The sequence below is a fragment of the Phacochoerus africanus genome, chromosome 2 (assembly GCF_016906955.1).
Source record: "Phacochoerus africanus isolate WHEZ1 chromosome 2, ROS_Pafr_v1, whole genome shotgun sequence".
Lineage (NCBI taxonomy): Eukaryota > Metazoa > Chordata > Mammalia > Artiodactyla > Suidae > Phacochoerus > Phacochoerus africanus.
In genome coordinates this window covers 257517322-257538307 of record NC_062545.1, presented here as the reverse complement: position 1 = coordinate 257538307, position 20986 = coordinate 257517322, and the positions used below count along the sequence as shown (strand labels likewise).

The 20986-nt window shown below is 47.0% G+C and overlaps 1 protein-coding gene across 9 annotated transcripts in view; it reads left to right on the top strand.

The window, feature by feature from the left end:
- TNC (tenascin C) overlaps positions 1 to 20986 on the top strand; it is a 97812-nt gene that overhangs the window by 63218 nt on the left and 13608 nt on the right. For 4 of the 9 annotated variants that reach the window (XM_047768257.1, XM_047768259.1, XM_047768258.1 and 1 more), the window contains 6 exons: positions 6703 to 6975; positions 13081 to 13203; positions 14313 to 14456; positions 16980 to 17099; positions 18851 to 18994; positions 19770 to 19900. In XM_047768257.1, coding sequence (XP_047624213.1) covers positions 6703 to 6975; positions 13081 to 13203; positions 14313 to 14456; positions 16980 to 17099; positions 18851 to 18994; positions 19770 to 19900 — 935 coding nt within the window. Of the gene's footprint in view, positions 1 to 1352; positions 1629 to 4856; positions 5130 to 6702; positions 6976 to 13080; positions 13204 to 14312; positions 14457 to 16979; positions 17100 to 18850; positions 18995 to 19769; positions 19901 to 20986 lie in introns of all 9 variants that reach the window. The other 5 variants (XM_047768251.1, XM_047768252.1, XM_047768253.1 and 2 more) reach the window with 2 other exon arrangements.

Genomic DNA, 20986 nt, shown 5'->3' with positions numbered 1-20986 from the left:
CCTAAATCCTGATCCTAGGGTCTCAATCCTCCAGGACTATTGCTTCTCTCTAAAATACGGTCTGGGCTGAACTTATTTTAATGTTACAATTATTTGATAAATGTACATTTAGGTGACCAGACCATATACATCCCATTGAAACAAGCAGTGTAAGCCCCCTACATTAAAAAGTGAGCAGGAGTTCCCGTCGTGGCGCAGTGGTTAAGGAATCCGACTAGGAACCATGAGGTTGCGGGTTCGGTCCCTGGCCTTGCTCAGTGGGTTAAGGATCCAGCATCGCCGTGAGCTGTGGTGTAGGTTGCAGACGCGGCTCGGATCCCGCGTTGCTGTGGCTCTGGTGTAGGCCGGTGGCTGCAGCTCCGATTAGACCCCTAGCCTGGGAACCTCCATATGCCGAGGGAGCGGCCCAAGAAATAGCAACAACAACAACAACAAAAGACAAAAAAAAAAAAAGGTGAGCTGATCTCATCCCTGATTATCTAGATGTTAAGGGACAAGAGAAACTTAACCTCAGTGGAAGCATCCATCTTTCCAAATGATCCAGTAGGTGAGTTCCATAATAAGAAAATGCAAAGTCTAGCTCTGTCTTCCTTTAACTTTTACATATACCAGGGCTTTTTAAAAGGAGGCCATTTTCACCTTTTCAGCACTTAGGCCAAGATGTAGATTTTCCCATGGTGCGTACATTTGGGTTTCTGAATACCACAAAGAATTTCTCTTGTGTGGGTATTAACCTTTAATCTGTGCAACCCAAACAGATCAAAGGAGACTAAATCAGGACAACGGCCAAGTTGCATTTTCTAAGACATGCTCAGTGGCACACCAGTAACTTAAGATGTTCAGAGACTATTCCTCAGAAATGGTTTAAGTTATGAAATGCTGGACTAAACAAAACTAAGTAGGTTTCTTTAGAGAACCGGCACTGCAGAGCTTCTGAAATGCCAGCATGCTTCGTGAATGTCTGGGGTGAGATATAATACTCCATACGGTGTGAAGCTATCTTTTCTTGGAACATCTTACAGAGCTCGTGTCCCATCACAAACCTTAGAAAATGGAACCTTAATACACCCCTGCATTAATTCTATCTACTGCTGAAATGGCTTCTTTGCTTTTCTTCACACATGACTAGCAAATGGTCATGTCTCTGCTTAGAAAGAATGTGAATCCACCCCTGCAGAGAAAGCCGTATATTCTCTAGCAGGCTAATCAAGGCAGGTGGCGACACAGCCTCATACGCTGCCTTTCTGCAAATGTTATAATACTTTCATGTTCTATGGCTACGTTCTGAAGAAATCCTCTGCTTCCTCTAATAACATGTCTCTCTCTCTCTGCCCCTGTTCCTTCCCCTTCAGAGCCAGAGCCACAGCTGGGCACGCTAATCCTTAGCAATATAACTCCTGACAGCTTCAACGTGTCATGGACCACTCAGGCTGGGCCCTTTGCAAAGATCGTTATCAATGTTAGCGACTCTCACTCGCTGCATGAGCCCCAGCAGTTCACGGTCTCAGGAGACGCGCAGCACGCTCACGTCACGGGCCTGCTGGAGAACACGGGCTATGACGTTAGTGTGGCAGGGACCACCTGGGCTGGGGACCCCACCAGAGCCCTCACTGCCTTTGTCGTGACAGGTACTCACTCAAAGGTTCTCGCTTGTCTGTTCGGATTTCTAAAATGGGGAGAGGGAGGAGAGGGGCTAGGCATTCTCAAAGGGAAATTCAACCCCAAACACGGTCTTCGTTCCACATGCAAATTCCTACGTGAAGAGAGAGCAAATACAACTGCAGAGGGGGATCTGTCACAGCCACTCTTAGGAAATGGAGACAGGAGACTCGACAGGTGTTTAAAGCTGCCAAGGAATTCTGTGCCTGGTTTTAGAGGCTGTTGGATTCACAGTTTGGAGATGCTGGCTGAAGAGTGAGTTCTAAGCTAGCAATGGCCTACAAGCAGGAATTTTGTCCATATATCATGCTAGGTAAAGCAGCCCATAAACTACCTGCCCGGGAAATAAAATAACACATTGTTTTCTTCTAAAAAAGTTACTTCTTCTTAAGGCTGACATCTACAACAGATTAATAAAGCTCCAACCTAAGACAGTAGATAAAGCCGATTTTAATTAAACCTTGCCCATTCATAAAACTCAACTTATTTCTCTTTGAATTACATAAGGGAATAGTTTTCTATTTCCGTTCCTAAAATTATCCTAAGTCAATGGCCAAGGCTGAAAATGGTGTCAACATACCAAGTCTCTAGCCTGAAACGCCTCAGAAAATATTGAGAAGTCTCCTGCCTTCCACTCATGATAATTTTTAGGAGACCAACTTTGCTGGCTTATTTTCACATTAAGCCCAGCCTCTCTTAAGGTCTAAACTGCTATGAATTGTTGTTTATCTAAGTAAATATTTGAATAAGTTCAACTAAATATTTAACTGCAGGCAGCAAGGTCTCCTAGAAGAGTAAGGATTTTGCAATCAGACCTGTGTGGTTTCTAATCCTCTCTCACATCTTTTTAGCTACATACACCAAACCTTACCTTCTCTGAAGCCCACTCCCTCATGTAGGAAGAGAGGGTACTCACAGGCACCGCAGGCAGCCTTGTCTCAGGATTAAAAGGGTCTGGTGAAATGTAACTGCCTGGCGTCCAGGAGGCATGTGGTAGATGCTCAGTGCTTTCCTCGACCGCCCATCAGTACGAGGAAGGTGGTATTCCTAAAAATAAGCAACAGGCCTAATAGAAACAACAGACCCGTGCAATCATGACCTTCCTGTGATTTTTAAAAGAACACTGGACATGGTTTAATGTAAGATCAAAGAGTGGTTATCTCTCTGTCCAGTTATCTAATGTGAATTCAATTGTTCGGACAGTCTTCAGGGGCAGAACAGGGCAATTCCTTCCGGGGGCAGGGCAGGGAGCATCCATGGCGTGAGAGCCCCACTGCCCAGGAGGGGAAGCATGGCTGGCTGGCCACAGATCCCAGCAGGCCCTTACCTGTAGCCTCTTGCAGGACCTCCCACAGAACAGAGAGAAGAAAAGGAGGCTGGGAGAGCAGGTCTTGGGAATCCTAGATCCAGTTACAGCATTGTCTCAGCTAATCCTTGATGTGAAAAGACTGCATTTTCAAAGAACAATATTTTAAAAAGAGAGAAGAAAAAAAAAAAAACTGAACATGAGGGACTATAAATAACAAGCCCTTGATGGACTAATTAGCCTGAACGCCCTCCTTTTCATCAGAATTCTCTGCTTTGATGGCATGGAAGTGCGAGGAGGCCAGTTATCAGAGAAAGGCGCCACTTATCTAAACAAAGCTCTGCAACAGAATTCTAGACCCTTGTCTTGCAGACAAAGTAGTCTATTAGCACAGTATATGTGATTTCATCTTTGATAGAGTTATGATTTTGGAGAGATCCTTGTTTGATTTTTTAAAAAAATCCTCAAAACAAATACCAAGTGGTTCAAAATAAGTACAGGCACCCCAAGCCACAACAGTACTTAAATCTTTGCTTAGTGGGTGAAAGCGCTCAGTCAGTCACCAAACATCTCTTTTTTAAAACATTTTTCTTTATGGGCCATGGATTAGACTCTGGGCATTAGTCTAAGGTCACTTATCTCTTTGAATGTTTCCATTTGGCTGCAATGAAGGAAGCAGGCTCTAAAACAAGAGGCGGCTAAAGCAGCCTTGGTCACGGAATTCCCATCCCCGTGGCCCCTCTGAAAAAAAATAAACACATTCACTGTTCCTGTGTTTTGTTTTCCTAAAGGGGAGGCCCTGGACCTTCTCCACTAATCCTGCTTATGCCTTGGGTCTTGTCAGCACTGAAGTAGACTCTGGGTTAGGGTGTGGAAAGAACATTGAACTTGGAGGCAGATGACCTGGGCTGGATCCCAGCTTAGCCACCTAGCGGATATGTGATCTTAGATAAGTCACTGCCCTCTCGTTTCCTTTGCTGCCATGGCAGAGAAGAGGGGAAATAATATCTACTTACAGTAGATCATTGTGAGACTCCCTAGGATAATGGACCTGAAGCCTTGTCCATGGGGAAGTACCAACAGAAATTGTGCTGATACAGCTCACTCCTTTGGGGGATCTCAGTATGTGAAAAGATCCCTGGCATCTATGCAATAAGAGTGCCTGAGACACATATGTTTGGTGAATGAGTGAACAAATGATGATGACAGAACTTACTGAAGATCCAGACATGTCCTTATCTCTAACCTCATCCAGGAAAACAAACAGGAAAAGAAATAGCAAATCTCAGTCTTCCTTACTGGACCATAATCATAACTTGTTCATTTGGACCCATGAAAAGTCTCACCTCTTCCCTGTATCTCAGCTTGTGAGGTTGTATGTCACTAACTGGCCCAATCTACTTAATTCAAAATGTGCGCCAGACGTGGAATGGAAACATATGAAGGATACCAGAAAGGAAGTCTATTTACAAAAATAAGATAAAGAAGTTGACTTCCTTTAAGATCACAAGTTAGTGGGAAATAGACGAAGGGGTCTAAACCCAAGGCAAGGTATTCAATTTTATAGGGGAAGAAACCCATGGCCTCTCAAGTCAGACCCAACTAAAACCTTGCTCCATCACATGCTAGCTCTGTGACTTTGGCCAAGTCAATCAACTTCTTTGAAGCTTAGTTTTCTTACTTGAATAGCATCTCTCTCATAGGCCTTATAAGAGATTTATAGGAGATGATATACCTGGCACCCAGTAAGCTCTTACTTACTATGCATTTTCTGTGCATGTAACAGGTTTAATGATTAATTGGTTATCTATCAGTGTTCATGGAGACTTGTGCTTTCCCAGCAGAATCAGCGCTGCTAACCTGAGTCATTTTCATCCTTCCCTTCTTTCAGAGGCCCTGCCCCTTCTGGAAAACCTAACCATTTCCGACATTAATCCCTACGGGTTCACAGTTTCCTGGATGGCATCAGAGAATGCCTTTGACAGCTTCCTAGTAACGGTGGTGGATGCTGGGAAGCTGCTGGACCCCCAGGAATTCACACTTTCAGGAACCCAGAGGAAGCTGGAGCTTAGAGGCCTCATAACCGGCATCGGCTATGAGGTTATGGTCTCTGGCTTCACCCAGGGGCACCAAACCAAGCCCTTGAGGGCTGAGATTGTTACAGGTATTTTGGCTCAAGAGAGTCATTTTCTCCTCTTCCTGGTTCTCTCCCATGTAATCCATCTGTGAGATCACCGTGGTTTTAACATCCTTGTCCATGTCCCCTACTTAATCCATAGATGTGCCCTATTCTTCACGTCCCCCTCCCACCTCTTGTCTTATGTCTCTAACGAGCACTGCCCTTGTCCCACTCCAGAAACGAGAAGGTCGAAAATTTTCCACCAGGTGTCCTGAATCCTTTTGACTATGTCTTGTCTGTAGCTCTTGTGTGCTTACTCCACACACCCTCCTCCGTGTGCATCCTGGCTGGTCCCCAGCTTCATTTCAGCCTTCTCTAAAGAAATATGCCAACGAGTATATTTCAAACACTTACTACATTTGTCATCTCAAAGCCTCATCTGTGATCTTGACAAACTCACCAGGTGGGACTGTCATTGGAAAACCAACGGAGAACATATACTGGTAAACACTAATGTCATAGAGATTCTTCAACAGGCTAAATCCATAATTTTCTCAACCCTAACAATTCCTAGAGAAGTACGGCATTAACAACTGTTAACAGTCCAAAGTCTGGGTTTCCCAAAGTCTTTCTAGAGGTGACTAACTCTACAGAATATTCACTCAAAGGGTCGACCTGATGAAGAAGTTCATCAGTTCAAATACAACCTGAGTTAAACATGGTTTAATAGGACCCTGGACCACAAGGCTTTACGGAACATCCTAACGTGCATGTTTCTCTCCAAGCGAGACTAACCCAGACATTATTTCCCAAACTTCCTTGACAATGGATATCTTTAAAGGGGAAGATGATCAAACAGGAATGGTTTGCTCGGAGTACACTTTGGGAAACTCAGCTCTAAATGTACCTTGCCATTGAGTTTTGTCTAGTCGAGGCAATCTAAGATAATACCTCAGGTCTAAAGTAGGTAGCACAAGAGGTTTCGAGTCTTAGTTCTACCATCTGAACACTTACTGAATGGTTAACAGAAAAGCAAGCCAGTCAAGAGTAGGAGCCTTCTTTAGTAAAGCAGCTCCAAGAAAAAAAAAAAAGAACATAACATTTATAACATTTTAAAAGCCATTTTCCTCAGGATCAAGAGAAGTATAATCAGCAGGATCATCACAGGCAGCTCCACAGATCGTTAATGCTGGTTTATTTGTCTTTTCAAAAAGAAAAGAAGAAGGTCTCACCGAAGATGGGCGCTCAGCCACTGGAAGACAGAGAGCAAATGTAAACAAGTTACTGGCTTTGAACTTGTTTAGTAATGCATGAGGGGCCATTGCTGAGTCCAGATGTGGATTTATAGAATTGCTTTTAGACAAAACTCACACATGCAAGCACCCACTTGGCTTGTATTGAATGTGTCAACTCTATCTTTCCCCCCGCCCCCCGCCTCCCACCTCCTACATCTACTAGACATGTTCGTGTTGAATCATTTGACTTTCGGTATCTCAGGACGCTTCCATCTCTGAGAGCCGGGGCACTGCTGCACACTGACACCCCTGCTGGAGAGAAGGTTGCACGAGCCGGTGAATAATGTTCTCTCTCCTCCTTCCACCACTTTCTCCTCCTCTAGAAGCCGAGCCGGAAGTTGACAACCTTCTGGTTTCAGATGCCACCCCAGATGGTTTCCGTCTGTCCTGGACAGCTGATGAAGGGGTTTTCGACAGTTTTGTTCTCAAAATCAGAGATACCAAAAAGCAGTCTGAGCCACTGGAAATAACCCTACTTGCCCCCGAACGTACCAGGGATATAACAGGTCTCAGAGAAGCCACTGAATACGAAATTGAACTCTATGGAATAAGCAGTGGAAAGCGGTCCCAGCCAGTCAGTGCTATAGCGACAACAGGTACCGTATATAAATGGGAGAGAACAGAGGAAAGTTCACTGCTCTTCTTTTCACAGGGCTGGGAAATTGCAAGAGCTCTGGACACAGGCCTGCTTGTGTTTGAATATGGACTCTTGATTCTAGGACTGGGTGACCAGGGACACGCTGGCTAAATCTCTAGGCAAAAAGGATATGCTGTCACTTAACAGTGTTGTGAGGATTAAATGAGATAATTCATGGAAAGCCCATGGCAGCAGGCCTGGCACATGGCCAGGGCTCAATAGGAGAGACCTATTAACATTTTTCATTATTGTCATTAAGACAATTATTACAATCTTTTTTTTTTTTTTCTAATTCCAAAGATCCTTTCTAGTGCCTATTATGGTGTTTTATCCAGAGATACACTCCCTTGTCTTTGGTCAAATGTTTGCACTATGTAGGGAAAAATGGAGAAGCGGGACCTCCACCTCCAAAGATGAACACTTGCAAAATGCTATGTGTGAACAGTCAGTGCCGTGCCCGGGAGGGGAAAAAGAGGAGGCTGGCAAGGTGGGCAGGGTGCTCTTCATGTGGTTCTCACAGCAACTTAAACGGGCACCAGAGGGAGAAATGAAAATCCTTTTCAACATGAGTTGTTTTGGAGTTCCCTTTGTGGCTCAGTGGAAATGAACCCGACTAGGAACCATGAGGATGTGGGTTCAATCCCTGGTCTCGCTCAGTGGGTTAAGGATCCGGGGTTGCCGTGGGCTGTGGTTTAGGTTGCAGACATGGCTCAGATCCAGCGTTGCTGTGGCTGTGGGGAAGGCTGGCAGCTGTAGCTCTGATTCAACCCCGAGCCTGGGAACTTCCATATGCTGTGAGTGAAGCCCTAAAAAGTGAGAAAAAAAAAAAAAAGAGTTGTTTCAAGGAGAATAAAGACAGTTAATAGCACTACTGTTTATAATAATAATACAAAGACTAGCATGACTCTTTACAGAGAAAAGGAAAAACCTACAACAGTAGGGTGACTTCTTTCAGGTACCTGAGGGATATAGAGAAACAGCATTCTCTAGAGACAGATGCTTCAAAGAGGAACCAGCGGAAAGAATCACAAAACTACAGGCAGAGGTAAAGGGACCTGAGAAATGATGTAGCCCAGACTCTTCTGTTTGTGCATGAAGAATCTGAGGCCTAGAAAGATGAAGTGATTAGCCTAAGGTCACACAGCCAGATTTAGGGTAGAACCCAAAAGTCAATGTATTTTAATACTATTAAATATAAGAAAATACATGCTGGCCATCTCTGAGAGTGGCACAGAGCATAACACTAGCCAATTCCTTCTCCTCTTTGTACAGAGAGCAGTATTTCATGATGCCAAGTTTCAGGACCGAACAACCTCCAAGAGGCCACCTGTAGAAATCACAGTCAGTATTTGTAGCCATGGAGGAAACACTGAGATCCAGGCAGCAATTCAGTCAGAGGACACACCCTGTTTCTTATTAACACAGACACCCTGTCCCCGCGATGCGGGTTCTATCTCCTCCTCCCTGTGGTTTCCCATGAAAAACTTCAGATCTGAGGCAGAGCCTGCTTTTGACCTTGGTTTATAAACACTGCTCTTGAAAGTTTACTTTTGATCACTGATTTTGTTTTGCTGATCTTTTTTTCTAGAGGCCTTGCCGTTGTACAGCAAAAACAAACAGACCGAGCAACCATGGGCTTTTTTTTTAAGAAGAGAAAAGAAAAGGTTCTTTAGGATAGTCCTTCCTTCTTTGATTTCTTTCTCTGGGGCCTTGTAGTTCACAGCCAAAAAGAAGAGTGTGTGTGTGTGTGTGTCCCTGTGTGTGTGTGTCTCCGTGTGTGTGTGTGTGTGTGTGTGTGTGTGGAACATGTGCTCTGGTACTTGGAAAGGACAGGAGAGGTGGCTCCTGAGCACGCAGATGTCTAATTCACCTCATCACTTCATAGTGTCCCTTCTCCTTTTCCATCCTTCCTCCTTGTAAAGCCTGCTCTGCCATGTTCTGTTCCTCTGCTTCCTTATAAGAGCTGCTGCAAGTTCTCCTCTGGCTCCCTGCAGACAGGCTGCCCACTCTGAGTGCCCAGTGGCAGAAGGGGTGGCTGGAGCGTAAGCCTGCAGCCTCTGGGCCGACCCCTTGGGGTCTGACCCTTGCTCCACCTCTTCCCAGCTGTGCCAGCCTGAGCACGTCTCCTCTCCCCTCTGAGCCTCTGCCCCCTCGTCGGGCTGACAGAATTCAACTCAAAGGTCAGCCAAGAGGTTTATGTCGGATCATGAATGTCGAGTATTTTGTGTCCTTGCTCATTGCAACAATATTAGTTAGTATTATGTTTGAGTGATTTAGTGTAAATTGCATTTTTTTAATGGCCTGCTTGGTTCGAAATGCAAAAGTTAAAGATATAAAGATATGATACATAGTGAAGCCTCTCTTCTCCTTTGTCCCTGCCACCCAGGTGCTCTCTCTAGAAGCAGCCAGTATTACTTACCCCTTTCCTCTGTGTCACAGCAGAAATATTCTATGCAGACAAGATTAGACATAAATCTATGGTCTCTCTCTAACCTTTTCTTTTTCTTTTTTTTTTTTTTGGCACAGTGGTTAACATACCCACTCGTCCACATATTGGGGTGTGCCTATGCTTCTTGGCTATTAATAGACCTCAGGGATAATCCCACATACCCTATGTATTTATGTCCTGACCAAGGCCATGAGCTGTTTGTTCCTCTTTCAGTCTCTGCATTTGCAGTGGCTCCTCTGCCCCTCTGTGCTTTGAGCCACTTCTTCACAATAGCAGTGGTCCCCCTTTGGGGAGCCCAGGCTTGCCAGGAGCTTCTTTTGCCTCTGCCTCTGGGAGTTCTATGCCAACATGCCTCTGTGTACTACCTGGAGGGGCCCCAGACTAGATGGAAAATTGTTCAAAATCCAACGACAGAGTAAGATGACTTCGTCATTCTCTGCTGGAGGTTCCCAGGGCCCACCTCCGGGGTAGGACTCTGAAAGCCTTCTTTAACCTCCCCCATCACTACCCCCAAACATACACCTCTGCCACTCTCTTCCACCTCCAAATCCAAAAAGCCTGTCGGTGGCCCTTCTCCCAACTCTGAAGGTGCCCCCTCTTACCCCACCTCACTTTCCCCAGCCAGGCAGCCCCCAAGCCTCGCCACTCAGTTCCAGTTCAGATGCACTTGAAACCACACCACAGAGCTGCAGCGCCACTGTGTCCAGGGACCTGGGTCAGTGGGTCTACACGGCTAAATGAACCCGGCTCTTTAGGCTCTGACTCTCATAAAGTGTAAAGATGATAACCACCAGTTATAAAGTATGCACTTCATGCTACATACAGCAGGGCAACCGACACACTTCACCTCACTGATTCACATGATGTAGACAGACCAAGTGAGTGCCACGATCAGCCCCATTTCACGGATGGGCAAACTGAGACCTAAAGGGCTAAAGTGTTTTTAGCTGGTAAGACCAGAATGGAATTCAACCCAGGTCAAGTGTAACTCTAAAATCCTTGCTCTTAAATCATACTGGCTATAATAATTGTACCCTTAGCTTAGCACAGGACTCACATATATTAAGGATTTAATAAAAATATGTTGAAGGGAAAGAATAATTTTTAAATGATTGTTAATGCCTACATTATTAAAGACATTTGCTCCAGATTTGAGGAGGCAACATTTAAAGCAAAGAACAGATAGAAGCCCTCTATTCAACCTCCTTGAAAACTTTTAGCATTCCAGATCTCCCTAATGGGACTTTTATTGAAAACCAAGAGTCCACGTGGAAAGACAAAGGTCTTGCCTTTCCTGGGTCTCCTCAACTTTTGTTTTCAAAGTGATTTGTATTTTTTTCATAGTTGATTTACAGTGTTGTGTCAATTTCTACTGTACAGCAAAGTGACCCAGTCATACATATGTATGTATTCTTTTCTCACATTATCCTCCTTCATGTTCCACCACAAGTGACTAGATAGAGTTCCCTGTGCTCTACAGCAGGACCTCGCCTTTTCAATAGGTCTGACTGGCTCCCATGACCATCTCCTCCCCTGTGGTGCTGGAGACTCATAGACTATAGTTATGGCAGAAGGACACATGCTAGAGTAACAGATAGCCTTCCACACCCAAGAAGGTCTGTTGTCTAAAATTACCATTGGCCCCTGAATTCCACGCCATTCTTCAGACTACACATGGCTATCTTTCTGCTGTCATTTTATCAAGGATGTTCCCCAGGAGTGCAGACAGATAAGGCTCCAATTCTTACAGTTTCTAAGACAGGGCAGATAACATTGCCCTTCTGCAGATGAGAAAATCGGGATATAGAGAGGAGAGCTATGGCCACAAGATATACTTTCTAAAATGTGCCAGGACCTGCCCCGGTGAGGTTCACGGTCAGAGTGAAGTTGGAGTGGACCACGCTGACAGCAGGAGAGCCCCAGTGCCTGAGTGTACATAACTCAGTGGGTTTTTTCCTCAGCTGGCTTCATCTAGATCTTTCCTAGGGGCTACCTTAAAATGCAGGTGGCCCATGAAGGAAAGAGTCACATGGGAAAGAAAAAAATGAGAGAGAGGGAGAGAGTGAGTATGTTTAGTGAATTCTCATGCGTGCCAGATTCTATGCTAGGGTTTTACATCCATTCTCTCTGCTAATCCTCAAACCGTTCCTGAAGGCAGGCATCACTTTTCCAACCAGAAGGATGGAACAGTTGAGGTGCCCAGAAATGCAGGGAACTGCGAGGTTGCCCACCCAGCCTCTCTGTGGTATTGGGACAATCAAGGTCTTCCAGGCTCCAGAGCCCTTGAGGTTTCCAAAGCTTTCCAAGGAGAGGGCGGATCCCCAGGGAGCCACAGAGTCTGGGGGTGGCCACCAGGTCACAGGAGCATGCCACAGGAAAAGAGAGCCAGAAATGGAGAGAAAAAACTCCCCCCAAGTGGGCTGTTGATTTAGGAACTTAATAGTCCACGTGGGTTGTAGAGGGGGAAAGATGAGGAAATGAGCTCCCCGGAGACCTGAAAATTGTTTCCTGGTTAAGCATGGTCAGCTGAGGAGGGCAAAAAACTAAGCCAAAAAATACACAGAGAAAAGCCAAAGGAAACTGGGTTTGCGGGGGAGTAACTCTCCCCGGGGAGGGGCTTTCCCCGCAGGAAGACCCGCTGTCCACGGGGTGTTTGCTTGGCTGATGGGCCTGAGGCTGCTCCTCTGAGTTCTGAACCGCCATCTAGTTCTGGGGATGGGTTTATCAAGGTCGGTTTCCACGTGAACATTATTTCTAGGATCCCAGGGCTGTGCTCAGCTCTGCTGACCAGTCCTGGGACTTAGAAAGGTCACATCACAAGAATGTTCACTGGAGAAGTGAACCTCAGTTTAGCCCTCTGTAAAATGGCTACAATCACACCTTCCTCACAGTGGTTTCTTCTTGCTTTTCTTTTCTTTTTTTTTTTTTTTTTTGGCTTTTTTAGGGCCACACCTGAGACATAGGGAGGTTCCCAGGCTCGGGGGTCGAATCGGAGCTGTAGCTGCTGGCCTACGCCACAGCCACAGCCATAGCAACACAGGATCTGAGCCGCATCTGCGACCTACACCACGGCTCACAGCAATGCCAGATCCTTAACCCACTGAGCGAGGCCAGGGATCGAACCTGAGTCCTCATGGATGCTAGTCAGATTCATTTCCACTGAGCCACGATGGTAACTTCACAGTGGTTTCTAAATGAGGGTTAATCCTTATAAATTGCAAAGAACCATACACCTGTCAAGTCTTGGTATCATTTAATAAAAGGAACTAAAAAGCAAAGATTTGAAAAAATGCTAAAAATCAAAGGAGGGCATATTCCAAGCTGTGAAACCATTCACTTACCCTCACCGCCTTAGACATCAGCTGCGGTACGAACAGTCTTCTTGAATGAAACCAAATGGCAGCTCTACAGCTCTGGGCCCTGTACCTGAATGAAAGAGCAATTGTCCCCATCAAGTCCCAACTTGACCACACATCACCACATTCTCCATCCTAAAGGCTTGGCTCGGATGTAAACCAGAGGCTGAGTTTTCATGAAAAAGAAATTCTGGAAGGATCCTTGATGAGCAAGGTCATTAACTGTTTCTGGGTTTCTCCTGTGCTTTCTCCTTGACAGCCATGGGCTCCCCAAAGGAAATCACTTTCTCAGACATCACTGAAAACTCAGCCACTGTCAGCTGGATGGTACCCACTGCCCAGGTCGAGAGCTTCCGGATCACCTATGTGCCCATTACAGGAGGTAGGAGACTTGGGGAGGGGTGGCAGGGGGGAGCTGGAGGCTTTGAGTGGAAGAGTAAAGAGATCTGATGACTCCACCCTCCATGGCCAAAGAAAACTATTTCTTTATATTTGACGTTGTCTTAGACAGACTTCATTTGTAAAGTGCTACGAGACCCTTGGAAGAAACTGTTTTGTGAAGTGTCCTGTCATGAAGATTTTTCTCAGTCTTGCCCTCCTCATGTTCTGTGAGCAAGAGATCCCCAATACTGTTTTCACACAATGGCAGAAGAGGCTAAATCCACTGGCCTGTCTCTCTTTGAAGAAAGCTCATCTGCCAAGCTGGTCTTCACCTGAGGCTTTGCCTGTGGGTCCCAAAATCTGTCCCAACATAGGATGAGGAGCTGTGACTTAGCAGAGTTTGGGGTTCTAGCCCAGAGCACAGGAGCGGTGATAGAGACCACGGCAGGGGGAGGGGGAGTTAAGTCTGTCTAAAGACCTTCCAGGAGGGAGGGAGCGCCCTGTCAGCGGAAGCGTGCACAGACAGGATCGTTGATAACCTCTTGAGAGAAATGCTCTCACATCTCTGGGGGGAGGTTGGCCAACGGATATGTGAGTTCCTCACCAGCCCCAAAATTCTAAGAACTATAAATTTAGGACTTTTTAACAAATGCAAGAGCACGAACTTGACCATGACCATCTTCTTCAATGGCAGAATCTCTGTTAGTAAGGGAGAAGTCGATATGTTCCTAAGCTAGGACAATGAGTTAGATACATCGGATATACATTACATCATGAGCGTCCCATATTCTTTGTGCGAAAAAATAGATCCATCAACTCCGCACAATATGCCAGCTCTCTACTGAATGGAAGTTTGCCATTTTTAGCACATTGTGACCTCATGTTTTTCCCTCCCCTGGCTTGGGTTTTGGCATATGCATGGATGGAAAAAACATCATACAAAACCTCTTCTCTAATGCCAGAGGGTAGGAGCGCATGAAAAGAAGTCAAGAAAATGGTATTGGATGAAGACGGAGTTTCATTGCCAAGTCCGATCCACTGCTCTTGGGGCGATGGTGCCTAAGGTTCAGGGCGGCGCAGCATCCCCATCCCGCTTTCACTGTCTTCCAGGTGCCCCCTCAGTGGTAACTGTGGACGGGACTAAGACTCAGACCAGGCTGCTGAAACTCTTACCTGGAGTGGAGTACCTGGTCAGTGTCATTGCCGTGAAGGGCTTTGAGGAAAGCGAGCCTGTCTCCGGGACGCTCACCACGGGTGAGTGTTTTCTCACCTTCGGCATCTCTGCTCATGATTCAGTAGCTGCAAAGGAAAAAAAAAAAAAAAAGATTTAATTTAGGAAATTCCGGCAGAAAGTGGGCGGGGTTTGGAGCATTTCTGGTCCATCCACAGCCTCTTATGAGCCAGGTAACCTTGACTGCATCCTCAACCTCCCCGGGCTGCCATTTCCCACGGTATCATGGGAAAAGAGCACAAGCTGGGGAGTCACACTGATGACCTGGTGGAAGTTCCAGGCCTGCCACTTCAAGACACATGAGCGGTCGGTTAATTTCCAGAGGCTCTAGGTTCCTTCTCCATGAAATGGGTACAATTCTGCTTCCTTGGCAGGATGCTGTAAGAGTGACATGAAACTATGTACAGCATCTATAAATATAAACGGCTATAGAGCTAAGCCGCCTCTTTCCTCCCCTGATAGTGCCAGGACCACGGAGAGCATCCTTCCCAGCAGGTGCTTCGCACAGACATTCGAGGTGACAGCTATGAGGCAACTAACTCTTGATTTGGCAGCTACTGTATTTCAGTCCCTGTGACTAAACCCTCCCCCATGGACTCCCCATAGCTATCATCCAACCCATTTTACAGAGCAAACCACTGAGACCTGAGGAAATGAAATGTCTTAGCCAGGTCATAAATGCTGGAAGCAAATGTGAACGTCGGTCAGTCTAACTCCAAAAGCAGTGTTCTTCTAAAATAAAGGATGATTTTCCTATTATAACCTGATTTGTAGAGCACACTCTAAAGAGGAAGAAATAATGAACTGCACTGAAGGAGAATGAAGTAGAAAATTTCTCTTCAGGCAGCCATGTCTCTAAACAATTTATCCTTTGATATATGAGCAATTATCCACCCTAATCCATTAAGAGATTCAAAGAATGGGCCTCATAGGAAATTTTAAAAATATCCTAATAGTCTAAAAGAGTTGCTAACATGCAATTAAAACCTCCCATCTGAACCCAAAGTCCTGCCCACCCTGCCACACAGACTCTTGTTTCCCCTTAGAAATCTTTGTTTCTTTTCTTTTTCTTTCCTTTTTTTTTGGTCTTTTCATGGCCATACTCATGACATATGCAGGTCCCCAGGCTAGGGGTCCCAGGAGCTCCTCCCCTAGAAATCTTTCATTCATGGGTTCTCCAGAGCAACAGACTGAAAATGCTGGATGTGGAATTCCCATTGCGGCTCAGCGGAAACGAATCCCACTAGGAACCATAAGGTTGAGGGTTCGATCCTTGGCCTCACTCAGTGGGTTAAGGATCCAGCACTGCCGTGAGCTGTGGTGTAGGTCAAAGACTTAGCTCAGATCTGGCGTTGCTGCGGCTCTGGCGTAGGCCAGCAGCAACAGTTCCGATTCGACCCCTAGCCTGGGAACCTCCATATGCCACGGGTACGGCCCTAAAAGGACAAAAGACTGGAGAAAAAAAAAAAGAAAGAAAACGTTGGATGTGTTTCTTCTGAAAGCCCCATTGCTCTCATGGGTTAAAGGAGATTCTGTTCATGCAAGATGAAACAGGAAGGACCTCAGAATGGATGGTGTGGCACCCCAAATTGCTCTGCCACCTCCTGGCTCTCAGACCAGACATTTCAGCTCTTGGGGCTCTGGCGCCTCATCTGTCAAATGAGCTGATGATGGCTGCCCCCCCACACACTCCCCCGCCGCCGCCCCAGGGCTATGGTCCTGGAGCAACTGAGTCATAAATGTGAACCAAAGCGGCGACGAGTCATATTTAGGTTGGTTTCTAAGAGGAGGAGGCTGGGTCATAGCAGTGGTCAGTTAAAAGGGCCAAGGCCTTGTGCATATCCACCCCTTCTCAGTACGAGTCATCTGGAAATCATATCAAAGACTCCAAAGAGCCTTAACAGTCATATTACTAACAGCTGCAATTACTGAGTGCTGCCCCTCGCACATTTCACACACGTTGTCTAGCCTGGTCCATCCTCACAGCAGCCACCCTGTGACAATTGAACAGAGTGAGGTCTGGAGAAGGAAAATGACTCATGAGCACACAGACTCCCGACACGGAAGCCAAGGCAGAGCCTGGGGCCACTGGCCCCCGGAGCCTGGCTCCCGTTATCCACAGGCCACCTAACCAGAGCCATTGCTCAGAGCCAGAGAAGCTGTGTGTGTGAGTCCTTCCCCTGAGGAAAGGGATGTGAACTATAAATATAAGTCCTTGTCACGTGTTCAGCCTTTTCTAATTCATACAGCACTTTTCCACCTATATTATCATATGCAAATCAAGGTGATGCTGAAGACAGAATTATTACTCCCATTTTACAGGTAGGGAAATAGAGACCCAAGGTGACCTGGCCAGCAAAGAAAGAGGTCACGACTCAAACCCAGGTCATTCCTGTTCCAAGGTCAGGACTCTGCTCTTTTCATGCTACTGAAACTGTGTCCCACCCCAGGAGTCCAGAAGCAGTGCAGACAGCAGCATGGCTGGGGTCTGACGTCCTTCCCCAAGACGGCCTATCTCTCCAACACATCCCCATCTTTCCTTGCAGCTCTGGATGGCCCATCTGGCCTGGTGACAGCCAACATCACCGACTCGGAAGCCTTGGCCATGTGGCAGCCGGCCATCGCCCCCGTGGATCATTATGTCATCTCCTACACAGGGGACAGAGGTAAGGCTGTGTCCAAGGCCCTCCCCAGTCTGAAGAGGGTCTGTCCTGCGATAAACTCTTCGCATTCTCCCACACTTGGTACCCAGTGGCAAAAATGCCGAGGTATGTGGCAGAGTTCAGCAATGTCCTTGTGGCTCCCCACTGCCACCTCAGTATAGACTCACAGGGCTGGGACCAGGGCTGGGAGGGTTGCTGTGGAGAAGCCTGTGCAGGTAGTGACAAGGGAGGCCAGCAGACCATTTGAAGCGAAGCAGAGGGTGTAGCCAGGCTGGACACAGTCCCCAGCCTGATCCTCCTCTCCTGCTGGTCTCTCTGCCATCAGAGGGAGTCACCCTCTCCAGGCAGCAGCTCCCATCCCTTCCAAAGAAGGAGCCCGACTCTGAAATGTGAAACAGCCCTCTTCAGGTGGCTCTGGGGAGCCTGGGTTTCCTGGCTGCCACAGAGGAAGCCAGTTAGAGCAAATCTGATCGAGAAATCAGAAATTATTCTCCTTGCCCTTGCAACCATCTGTGCTAATGTACTCAGCTGGCACATTAGACATGTGGCGGGGGATGGAGGGGTGGGGTGGGGGCGGGCACCAGCAAGTCATGGCCACCAGGACGCAAAATTAAATATAAATGGGAGAGATTCCTTTTCAATGAATGAATCCATACTTTTGTTATGAGCTGGACTAGAAAAAAATCATTGTTGTTTTAATCCCCAAGTATATATGAGTTTCACAGTTTATGGCTCAGGATTGTTGTACTTTCAGTGACGGTGTAGGAGGGCACCAGAGTCTGTGCTGGGGGCTCTGGAAATCTTCATTCGGCCCTGGTAACCCTGTTCCAGGGAGGACAGAGCAAAGATGAGGTGGGGCTAGAGGGCTGCCTGGGTTCATTCCTTCTACTTTCTAATGTTTAAATATTCCCTGTGAGTAAACGCTGTCAAGTCAGGGAAGATGACGCTGTCCAACCTAAAATAAATCAGAGTGTAGTTCACAGGAATCATGGAAACGGGGGGTGCAGGCCTGGAAAATTCTCTAGTTTAGAGGTATGTGGGGGGGGGCGGTCATGGATGACAGGTAGGGTGACGAGGTTGTCCTACTTTGCCTGAGATGTTCCCACTTTGGCATTACAAGTCCGCTGTCTGGGAAACCTCTTGGTCCTTGGCAAGCCTGGATGGTTGGTCACCTGTGATTAGAAAAAAAACACAGCCACCTGGGCCCCATGGTTTGGGGTCCACCATCGGACCCAACCCAGTGAGACTGAGAGGCAGTCACCAGGCTCCTCTGGCCTGTCTGTGCCACCTGATTTTTGTCGTCCCTCAGCCTAATGAGTTGACATTTGGCAAATTGTAAAAGGACATGTGAGTAAGTGAAAAAAAAGGGGGGGTGGGGAGGGCAAGCAATGGAACCCATTCAATCTAAGCACCTGGGGCTTGGAGGTGTTAGGGCAACTCCCCTATGGCTGGTTCCGGGGCTTCGGCTGCAACACTGTCCCAGCGGCACCACCGTGTGCCAAAGTCTCCCAATCCCCGTCCTTCTGATTTGGTGCCTGGAAAAATCCAGTCTCCATAGGATAAATCCTTTGTACGTGAAGCGAGGGCTCGACGAGAGGGAGAAAGGCACATGAGTCATCTCAGAAATCAAAGCTGCTTTCTGCAGCGTTACTCAAAGTTTCTGTGTTGAAGAAGGTGTGTGCACTGCTGGCCAAGTCCGTGGATGGCCCAGACAGGGAGCGGGGACTGCCACGGTGTGCATGTTCCCTGTTTAGTGCCAGAAATTACCCGCACGGTGTCTGGGAACACGGTGGAGTACGCGCTGACCAACCTCGAGCCTGCCACTGAATACACGCTGAGGATCTTTGCAGAGAAAGGGCCCCAGAAGAGCTCAACCATCACCACCAAGTTCACGACAGGTACGGCGACACGGGGAGCTGGGAGACACCCACCCACAGCCTCTATCTTTAACAGCATCCCTCTGCAACTCTGGTTTCTCAAGTGGGATCCTTGCCATGCGCTGACATCAGCATCAGCTAAAGTCCCCGGTGCTCACTCAGTCCTGACCTTCGGAAGCCCAGCATTTCCTTTTCAACTGAAATGACCTTGCTCTCCCTACGGACTAGGAAATGATTTTAAGAGGAGGGCTTTTTAAGTGGAAAACCAGTCCCCACTGGCCCTCAACCCCGTATTTAATGAGCCATGTTCTAGACGGGGAAATATTTCTAAGAGAAAGATTTTAAAATAGTTTTCCTAGTTTTCCTACATGGCTGCTGGGTTTTTATACATTAAGACCTTTTACAAACTGCAACAAGCAGAGAAGTGGAGCCCCTGTCCTCTGAGCTGGGTGAGCACCAACACCAGCATTCCTCTGTCCTCCTCTTCAGAAACGGTGGGGGCGCGGGTGTCATTATGCTCACAGTTGGGTTCTTCTCCCCAAATCCAACCAAAGCCAATGGAGGTCACACTGGGCTCAGGAAAAGGTGGCCCTTAGGATGATATGAACCACAGCGAAGCTGTGTCCCTTGAAGGTCATAGGAGTCAACCTCTTCTTTCACAGACCGGAAGCTTTTGCCCAAGGTCGTACAGATCAATGCTGGGGGAAGGACTTGAACCCAGGCCTTCTGGTACCCAGTGGGGGACTTTTGTCCTACACATGCTCACTCATTTGATATCACGTCTTATCTTCTCCAGATCTCGATCCTCCAAGAGACCTGACTGCTACAGAGGTTCAGTCGGAAACAGCCCTTCTCACCTGGAGACCTCCCCGGGCATCCGTCACCGGTTATCTACTGGTGTATGAATCTGTGGACAGTACACTCAAGGTATTTTGAAGAACCTAAACAGCCCGCCCCCAACTGCTAGTTAAAACATTTACATGATCCTCAAAGTAGGGAAGAACTCTCAGGATGCTGTTTCTCCCACCCCAGTGCGACGGGGGAGCTGGGGAAAAAAATCAGTAGGAATTGGACTCCGTGCCAGTCCTTCAGCCTCCCCGTCCCATTTTAACCAGACTCCAGTGCTGATAGCCAGCCAAGGTCAAGCACCCCTGCTCACAAGCCTTGAGGACCTTCTAGGAGCTGGGTTCTTTGTCCTTTAATGTTTTATTGAGCCAAGGCCAAAAGCTTCTCGTGCGTTTTGCTGTTTATACATGATATCACAGATGGCACTTTCCATTATATACTGAACTAAGTGTCACCGTGTTCTTATGACGTCAACTGCTTACAGCAGTCGATGTTTATAGTCTCTACCCGTGATTGTTTTCTTTCACTTTTTAATTGGAAATAACTTTATATTGTCACACCAGTGAAAGGAATTCTCTAACCTTTACCTTCTAAACTTGTTACTGAATGTTTATAATTTTGGTCATCATCTTTTACATTTCCAAGATCATTCACTTATTTTCTGCACATTGATCTTTGTCTAGCATAGTGTTTGCATTCTGTGTATCTCCTCTTTATCGCTAAGAAGCTATGTTCCTGACAGTTTATTCAGTGTTCCCTCAGAGCTCCCGTTCCTGGTTTGCTGTTGTTTGGTTTGGTTTGGTGTAGGTCTCTTTCTTGTACTGGGGCCAAGAATGAAATCGCTGCTGGGGAGGCCTAACTGCAGCGAGAGGTCTCGTCAGCTATGGCACTCCCTGCAAATACCAAGCACTTTTGGTGGGGGCCCCCAAACATCAGCCTCTTCTCTCAAGCTCATCAGTCTCCTTGGAGGATCCTCCGCCTCCTTGAAACCAGCCTGCCAGGAGCCAAGCTAGAGAAGGAGCTTCCACAGTGTACAAACCTTCACTTCTCTAGTTTCCAGGGCAGCACCCAAGCCTCCCGTGTAGCTGGGCCTGATGGATTTGAATCCAGAGTCTCCTCTGGCTGAGCCTCTCCAGAGAAGAACGCTCAACCTTCCATCTGGGCAGG